A 9,950-nucleotide genomic window follows, 5' to 3' on the forward strand; every position below is an offset into this window, starting at 1 on the left:
GGGGCCTTAACATGAACCGGATACTGAATTTACCACACAAACCCAGCGTCCTCATTCTGGGCATGGCATGATATAAAGGCCAACATTCAGCAACAATGGGTGAACATTTGGCACAAAATAGCAGGCTATTTTAGGCAAGGAAATTTGGTGTAGGGGAGGTAAATTAGGGAGCCAAGTACAGACCCCTGGGGGACCCCGGTCAACGAAGTATGTAGGGTTTAAGTGGTTAGTATAGAACATCATTCTGTATCCTGCGGAAAAAGAGTGACAAAGAAAACAAATGAAGATCTACATCATCGAAAATACAGCTGTGGGTGTTCCGATAAAATTTTACAATCCTCATACCGCTACGAATATGTTTCAACATCTGTTCCGTATTATTAGTCACTGTGTGGAACATGGGTTTGGAGCCGTTGAAAAGGGAATTCTCTTGCTGCTGTGTTACGGGTAGATCATGTTTAATTCATATGCAAAGACGGCTTGCTCAGACACAAAAGCAGAAACTTATGGTTCAAACACTTTTGCTCATTGTTTTGTTAATCTTGGATATCCTTCACTCAGTAGTAAGCGGTAAATGGTAAATGGTAAGGAAAGTGGTGGAAAAAGTACTCAAAAGTAAAAGGCCGGAATGAACATTTTACTTGAGGAAAAGTACAAAAGTATTGGTATAAAAATGTACTTAAAGTACAAAAAGTAAAAGTACTCAAATGTTTGAAAATAGCAGATCTACAAGCTCACAACGTGTCGCAATGTGAGTAGATCGGCTATTTTCAAATTGCCTAGGTTTAAAATAGGGCTAAAGTGGTTAGTGTGTGTAATGTAATTAAACATAATAATTTATATCTGAAAACTAACTAGTAACTAAAGTTTTTTAAATAATTGTAGTGGAGTAAAAGTATAATATTTGCCTCTGAGGTGTAGTGGAGTAGAAGTGAAAGTATAGACAATTGGAAATACTCCAGTAAAGTAAAAGTACCTCAAAATTGTACTTAAGTACAGTACTTGAGTAAATGCACTTAGTTACTTTACACCACTGGTGAAGGCACCAACCTGCTCACTTCGACATTAACCCAGGGTTAGCCGGGGATCAAACCAGGAAACTTCTGATTCCAAGATGGCCACTCTGGCTCCTGAGCCATGCAGTGTAGTGTGTCAACATTGTAACCACTTATAGTATATAAACATAGCCTGGGATCAATACCATTTTTGATGTTCTGATCCGGTCTCGAGCGGAAATAACTTTACGCCATCAGGCGGCCGGAACACACGACCGGAACCTCCGGCGCCGCGAACCTCCAAAAATGATTCCCCTCGTTAATTTGTTTAGCTTGGTATAATAGGCTCTATGCACAGCAGCCATATTGGGAATGAATTGGGCCCCTTCCTTACTTCCTCCACAGGTGTTACCAATGATACGAATTAAGGCTCTGTTCCATTTAGTGTGGCATAGTGGTTGTCTTACTTTCAAGGACCCCTATAACTCTGAGAGTGTACAAATGGAACCAAATGGACCCTTACGGGTCCATTTGGTTCCATTTGTACACTCTCAGAGTTACACACCCACCATAAGGGGCCATTTGGGAACCACATGGAGTGTGTCTAGTGAGCCAACATGCACGATATCAGCACCCTGACCAGAATGTAACAGAGCCTTCATTAATATCATTGGTAACACCTGTGAAGGAAATAAGAAGAGGCCCAATTTCTTTCCAATATGGCTGCTGTGCATAGAGCCTATTGTTTTGTTTCTTTTGGTATAATAATCGTTTGGTATGTCCATCTTATATTCTAACTCGTAACGCGACTGATTGATTCGCATTATGTGGGGAACAAAAGCAATGTGACGCCAACCGCAACACACCACCGGAACACAATTATTTTTTTCTCTTTTCTAAACCGGATCACACAGCATGTTTTAGAATGAACACCAGACTTTCCTTCGTGGTGGAAAGCCTGGTGGTGACGTGAGGTTAATATAAAACACAATATACTACTTGACCGGGGTCCCCCAGAGGTCTGTTGGGCCCTGATTGTTTCCCTCTGCACCATATCTTTGTCGGAAATAGTAGACCCACAGTATCACAACGTGTCGCGTAACGCGTTGCGATGTGTTGTGAGCTTGCAGATCTGGTATTTTCGCAGAACGTTCACCTATTGTGACGTGCCCAGAATAGGGACACTATAGGGTTCATGTGGTCAATGCCACAGCAGATAAACCTGGCAGTGTAGTTGGCCGAGTGTTAAAAGTAAATCTGTGTCAGTGACAATGTATTTACGCTGTTGAATCACGTAAACACCACGCCAAATGTGTTCGTCTGCCTCACGCCGTCTGATCGTAACGAATCACGCCTGAATGTCGTGCGTCGTGCTGAACAATGGCCCAGACAACGTTTGAAATTCTTCCACTCGTTCTTGACAAAACAATAAACTCTCTTATGTGACTCCTACACATGAAACTCAGAGCATGTAATTACCACCCACATGCCAGTCATGGCTGATACAGTGCCCTACCGGTTGTCACTAAGTCCCAGCCACAACTTGAATCCATCCCCATTCAATGGCATTGGCTGGTATAATGTTGCACTGGAACTTATATAAACTTATGTAAACTACAGAGGCACTGCTTGTGTATTTTTGTTCGAATAAATGAAATGGAGAGGTAAAGACAGAGACAATTAGGGAAATTGGTTCCTGGCACGGTCATAGATTGCGGTGAAATACAACAAGTGTAAGTAGATATCCTAGCAGAATGAAGGAAACACAACATCTACAAGCTTTGTTCTGTGACTGACTACAGGTTGGCAACCTTACATGGAACAGAGAACTGTGGAACTCAGACTCACGTATCCCCATACATCACAATAACACACACATACAATAACACCTGTACACCATTACACACGACTGCAGTGTAAGATATAGCATATATATTTTTTTAAATCACACCCAGTGTGAAGTGGGCGGTGTGGTCACAGTGGTCATCACAGTGATGGAAGTTCACTTAAAGAAAAGTAATATTTCTGAAGTGTGTGGTGCTATGTATTAACAATAAACAAAGGTCGGTCCACAATGGGTGATTCACTTAAAAAAAAACATAAACGTGTTTTTTTTAAGTGCATAGTCCTATTTATAGGGCTATGCACATGTGTCATGTGTTTCACTAGCCAATCACAGTCCTGAAGTATAGATTTGCATTGAATGTGTAGGGGTTGGGGGGTACAATGGTGGCCAATCACGGTGCAGGGTTAGGGGGGTATAATGGTGGCCAGTGATTTGCATTGAATGTGCAGGGTTAGGGGGGTACAATGGTGGCCAATCACAGTGCAGCGAATGTCGATGTCCAAACCTCACATATACTGTAGGGGCGGTTGCACCGCCCAAAAAAGAATCACATACACATATACACACACATACACACACACACACACACACACACACACACATATATATATATCTCTCATAGGTGGGTTGGGAGTGTAGCTGGGCCAGGGGCATCATAGGCAGGTAGAGGTGGATGGTTTGAGTGGGTGTGGAGTCATTCCTGATTCATACTTAACTCTCTCACTGACAGACTGCCAGCAATTTTTCAATTGTATGTACCTTTTTCAAGTAGTCACAGAATATTTATCTCCAGTATGATCGATGGTTGCTAATCACAGCGGGTTTCACCGTGCTTCCGCGTAAAACAAAAAATATCATCGCGACCTCCCCGTTCAATTTTATACGCCTTCGAAAATAGCATGTCTCGGCCAAAAATACATAGTATTTTATACAAAGTAGGCTACACAGGAGCCGAGATACAGCCTTTTTAGGTAATAAGTTAACCGAGAAGTGAATGGAGCAGAAAATCTTCGGATCACGATATCTTGGGTTCTTTTTTTCTTTAAAAAAAAAAAAGTTGTCATAAGTCGTTCTTGGCAGCCAGGGCGTTATGACGATGTCTCGTCATAAGTCGTTCTTGGCAGTAAGAGAGTTAATGTAGTTATGGTATGTTTTTCTTTGTGTTGATTGATTTTAGTTGGCTCACTGGGATTTCTCTCTTTTCATTAGTTTGGTGTAGTTTTTATAGTTACTTCTTTCTTCTTCTTTTTTTTACTGTTGCAGTTTGTAGTCATGGCTGCCAGTTCCCACCTGATGTTGTGTGGTAATCCCGACTGCTCCAGACGGTACTGAATAACTGCTAGCTTGGATAGCATCTTCATGCTTGGACTGAAGTCTAAGACGCACAGGTCATCAGGTGTGTTGCATCCTCCACAGAGTATCATGCGATCTCCCACCATGCAAAAGCGCATCCCAAACTTCATCGGACGCGGGCATTTCCCCTTGGGCTCAACCTTCTTCCAGGAGAAGGTCTCTGGATTGAGTTTCCACAGAGCTTTGAAGAACAGAGAGTAGCAGCAACTAATCATGTACAGTGCTCCATTGTAGGTAAAGGCTGAATGACCCGGGTATTCTCCTGGAGCCTGTGCAGAAGGCGTGCTCAGCCAGCAGTTGGTCTCTGTGTCAAACACTCTGATGTTGTTGTAATTCAACGTTGTTGTATTCAACGGGTCCCCCCGGCCCCCAAATACAAACATCTTTGTCCCAATGATGGTGGCGGAGTGAAATGATGAAGCAGAGCCTCTGGCGTGAAATGATGAAGCAGAGCCTCTGGTGTTAACTAAAGTCCAGACCATTGTGGTGGTGTCCAACTTGTAGATGTCCTTATAGTATCCAACGGCGTTGTATCCTCCATGAATATACATGACCTTCCCCGAGACACAGGCTGAGTGGCGGGTCCTCCCCTCGGGAACGGTCCCAGAAATCTTGGGTTTGAACCATCTGTGGGTGTCGACGTCAAGTGCGTACAGCGCGTTGCAGTAGTCCCGTGTGTAAGTATCTAACCCACCCCAGATGTAGATATCTTCCATCAGCACAGCTGTGAGGCCCCGACGTCTGTTGGGTACTTCAAGGGGATGTTGTCCTCTTCCAGTTGTCATTGGGGGCATCCAGCATAAAGACATTGTGTTGAAGACGTGAACAACAATGTGATTCTTGGTACTGTAGCCTCCAAAACAGTACAGCTCGTGCCTCACCGCTACGGCAGCATGGACGGGTCTGCCTTCTCCTTTCTGATGGACTGTCCAGTGATACATGTCACACACCTGCACCACCGTAAATCAGTGCTTGGCAAATATTGTGCAGAAGTTGCTCAGAAAAACACCTGAAAATTTGATGGTAAAAGTAGCTAAATTACATTTAGTTTTTTTGACGATTCCTTTTAAAGGGTAATTGCCATGGTTGTGATGACGACGTTGTGATGTTATTGTGGTTTAATATCACAAAGTAGAATGTTCGGGCCACTAGGCAGGCCTCACATCTAGAGTTCGCGCTGCTACACGGCCCTCACATCTAGAGTTCAGGCTGCTACACGGCCCTCACACCTACGTCGCACTGCTAATCCGACCGAGTCAAATAGCATCGGGGGCTTTGTCAAGTTACCCGTGTGTCTGTGTCCCTTTTGTGCCCTATGGAGATCTGTGGATCTGTCTGTCTACCTAGACAGCCCATACATGGAGATACCTGATGATATACAGTATATGCCCATACCCTGTATATTGGCATGCCCATATATGGGCATACTGGTTGGATCTGCGGTTCTGGACAACTGGATATCCATAATATGCCCATATTGTGGATATATCGGTCGGAGCGGTGATTCTGGACAACCTCATGTCCAACCGACTCGGCAGCGGGCACTGCACTCCCTCGAGTCATGCACTACCATTCGCGTTAGGGTTGGTGGGAACCATAGACTGTAGAATGAATGGACAAAGGGAGCCCCATTGGTTTCTACAGACCGTTTTGAAGCCACTTTTCTGGCGAATTGAACCACCATCTTTGATGATCGAATTGGCCAGCCGTGATCCTCCATTCCAGAGCTATGGCTGTTTGAATGTGGCTTGTTTTTTGAAAAACACAGAAATCCGAGACAATTTAACATGGAAGATGCCTAGATTTTTTGTTGTTGTGATCATGTGATCTCTGAGTGTACTCTTTTTCGGTGGTGATTGGATCATTCACAGGCTGGTAATCAGGCTATATCTGACCTTCTTGGATACAACCAGTAGTTGACAAGTAGTACTGTGTCCTATCTGACACCACTGCCTAAATGTCTGAATAGGAAAGCAGGCAGTGGTGGAAGAAGTACTCAGATATTTGACTTGCGTAGAAGTAACAATACCAGAATATAAGAATACTCTGTTCCAAGTAAAAGGCCTGTGTTCAAAATGTTACTTGGGTAAATGTACAAAAGTATTGGCATCAAAGTACTACAATACTAAGTATGCATGTGCACAAGATGTAACAGTAAAGTACAACCTTGATTCACTGTATATTATCCATTACTCTACTGGCACACACACACACACACACACACACACACACACACACACACACACACACACACACACACACACACACACACACACACACACACACACACACACACACACACACACACACACACACACACACTATGTCGTGCTGTACATTAATGCACATGTTGCACTTTCAAACTCAGAAGGCGACACCCTTTTGAGAAAAAAGAAAGTTTCTGTGTACCCTACATTTGATTGTTACAGCATGTCAAAGGGTATTTACACAAGCACATAAGCGTCTGCAAACTTTTTGTCTTCTCATGGTAAATAAGTGTGGTTTAACCGCTGGAATGTGAGACCAAACGTAAAGCAATGGGACACTATGCTATGCGAGACTCATTGTGCTTTAATCAGCACAATGAGTCAATGACACACATGCTGACTTGACGAAACATGAGCAGTACGGCACCGGTCTCAACTAGCATTTAGCGTCTAGTTTGCAAGGTGGCTAACTGTCTGTCATCAACTGTTGCACTGGTGTAGTTCAGAGGATAAAACCTGTTAGTTCTTCTAAGGCACTGTTTCCCAAACATTGGGTCGGGACCCATTTGTGGGTCGCATCTTTATGGGTCGCGAAAAAAATATCCCCTTTTCTGTTTTCTACATACAAAATGATAGACATTATTTCAAAATATTTTCAAACTATGAAAAAATAATGATAATAATAAAGACTGTCATAAATGAAAAAATATAATAAATTCTAAAAATGTAAAACATAAAAAAAAATAGTTTTGGTACTGGGGAGATTTCTTTTAATTCAACTCCAGAAGTATTAATTCAACTCCAAGTATTAAGTATTAATTCAACTCCAGAAAGTGTTTATTTAGTAGTATTAATTCCCTGTGAAATAATTCCCATAATTCAACTCCAGAAAGTGTAAAAAACGAACCTTACAGGTCAGTTTTTATACTTTCGGAGTTAAATTAACACAATGTGTGCAACTGAATCAATGTGAAACAGGGCAGTGATGAAAAAGCTCACATACTGCATACTATAAGTTCCGCAAATGTTAATTAAGGTTTAAAAGAATCCAGCTGGGGTGCTGCTGCTTGGTGGTGCAGGCAGTTGGCACACAGGCAAAAATACTGAGTGTTAAATTAACTCAGTGTAAAAATGGACTTAGAGGTAACTAGAAACAGAGTCTAATAACCGGTATGGCTTCCCTGTGCAATTGAGAGGGCTTTCAGACAGTTTAGCTAAATTCATTAAAAGTTATCTGGCAAACTAGCTAGAATCCCCCCTACATATAATTGCCTAACTTAAAATGTAAATTGAAGGCATTTATTCAGTCTTACTGCAGTGGGAGAATTATTTTCCTTCATCCTTTTACATTGGCCCAGAGTGATATGTGGCATATATCTTTAACAATATAACTTAACCCACTTGAACCCTAGACTCCTTATTCTGGGGCGAACTTTCAGCGGAAATACCAGATCTACAAGTTCACAGCGTGTTGCATTGTGACGTGTCATGAGCCTGTAGATCGGGGGGGGGGGGCAAGTTCAGATCTCTGAGGAGTTCGGTCAACGAAGTACAGAGGGTTCATTTGGTTAAGGAGGATGCAATCAAGTGCTCTAGTAATTTCTTACTGGGTGCACAGTGTAGAAAACTTTTTCATGTCAAGGACTCCCATAATGATATGTATTTGGCCGCGGACCCGAATATTTTGTTCCAGGGACCCTCAGAAGCAAAGATTTTGTCGTCTCAGAGATGCACACAGAAATAGAGACACATCCTGTTTTAGACAGCTAAGCCTCTTCTGCGCCATGCCGTAGAAAAGGTGCTCAAGACTGAGTAAGGGTTGCTTTTTACCCCTTCGGTGTTGTTACTGTGCCTTTGTATCGTACCGACTCACCTGCCAGAGAGGAGCACCCACAAGGAGGACGTAGAGCCTTCGTTCTACTCCTTCCGCCGAACACTCCCTGCTGACAGGTGCTGCCCCCAGCCCGAAGGATTACTTGCAGTGACTATTATCACCCTCCTCCCCGCCCGTCTTCCGTCCCCCGAACACGGGCCAATAGGCTCTATGCAGAGCAGCCATATTGGGAATGAATTGGGCCCCTTCCTTACTTCCTTCACAGGTGATACCAATGATACTAATTAAGGCTCTGTTCCATTTAGTGTGGCATAGTGGATGTCTCATTTTGAAGGACCCCTATAACTCCCACCATAAGGGGGCCATTTGGGAACCAAAATGGAATGTTTCTAGTGAGCCAACATGCACGATATCAGCACCCTGACCAGAATGGAACAGAGCCTTCATTAGTATCATTGGTAACACCTGTGAAGGAAGTAAGAAGAGGCCCAATTTCTTTCCAATATGGCTGCTGTGCATAGAGCCTATTATGTACGTGTAGATGTTCGTCAAAGCCGGATGCACCACGGTGGATTCGAACCCACCACCTCCGGTGGTGGTGGGCAGGGACTTCACTTTTTACATTCTGAGAGTTGAGTTAACCACATGAACTCTATAGCGTCCCTATTCTGGGCATGTCAGATAGGAGAACGTGCGGTGGAAATAGGAAAATATCCCGCGAAAATAGCCGATCCTCAAGCTTGCAACGCATCGTGTTGCGAGCTTGTAGATCAGATCACTGATTTTCAGCCAAAATATTTGGTGTAGAGGGAAAACAGGGGGTGGGGGGTGGGGCCCAAGACATGTACTGACCCCTGGAGGACCCCGGTCAGCAAGGTATATAGGGTTTAAAGTGTTTTAAAAAATTATACAACATCTACGTCTACGATCTTGACAAAACACGGGTTCCTGGAAAGTGACTCTCTACCCTCCTTAAAACCACCATAAAAGAGCACCTGTCTGCAATTTGCAACTGGACCTAGACAAGCTCAGTGGTTCTTAATCTTTTTCATGCCGAACGCCCCAAGGACCCCTGGGGGTCCCCGGACCGCCCGGACCCCACTTTGAGAAACAATGTTCTAGCTTGCCAAAAGAAATGTCACCCCACACTGTTTCTATACTTTTACTGCTCCTATTGATGACTTTACATGTCTTTACATATCTTGATGAATTGAATACACACGACCACAATGGAAACAAGTGTAATCCTTTCAGCATGATTGTATAACTGTATATATAACTGTTTTTGCGAACTGTTAATGAAGTCTTCAATCAATCAATCATCATTGCTGTGCTATTAATGTAAGGGGGGGGGGGGGTGTTGGGAAAGTATAAGCACGTGTGCTCCATGCATGGGCAACCAGACGCCTTCTCTCTCTCTCACACACACACACACACACACACACACACACACACACACACACTAAAGTAGACTCTAAACATCACCCAGCCTAATACTGATTGAAGTGGATAAGCGTGAGACAGACTACCCCTGCTGCTTCACCAGAGGATCAGGCACCTTCAGCAGTCACTTTAATCCACTCTCTCTCTTTCTCTCTCTCTCTGTGTCTCTCTCTCGCGCCTTGTTTCCCTCCCTCTCTCCTCTCCCCCTCCCTGACTGCACTCTAATCGCTCTGTTGTGGCGTTAGCCTTGGCGTGCATGGTGGCGGTTTCTC

At 43.6% G+C, this 9,950-nt stretch overlaps 1 protein-coding gene across 1 annotated transcript; it reads right to left on the reverse strand.

Moving 5' to 3' along the window:
• Positions 1-226: 226 nt before the first annotated feature.
• Positions 227-5,135, reverse strand: LOC311047058 (kelch domain-containing protein 3-like; the record flags this gene model as incomplete). Its single annotated transcript, XM_084059641.1, has 3 exons — positions 227-251; positions 4,132-4,463; positions 4,674-5,135. 3 exons carry the CDS (start codon positions 5,133-5,135, stop codon positions 227-229), a joined length of 819 nt encoding a protein of 272 aa, XP_083915767.1.
• Positions 5,136-9,950: the final 4,815 nt, after the last annotated feature.

This window comes from Gymnoscopelus microlampas (genome assembly GCF_963454915.1).
Source record: "Gymnoscopelus microlampas genome assembly, chromosome: 6".
In the NCBI taxonomy this organism is placed as follows: domain Eukaryota; kingdom Metazoa; phylum Chordata; class Actinopteri; order Myctophiformes; family Myctophidae; genus Gymnoscopelus; species Gymnoscopelus microlampas.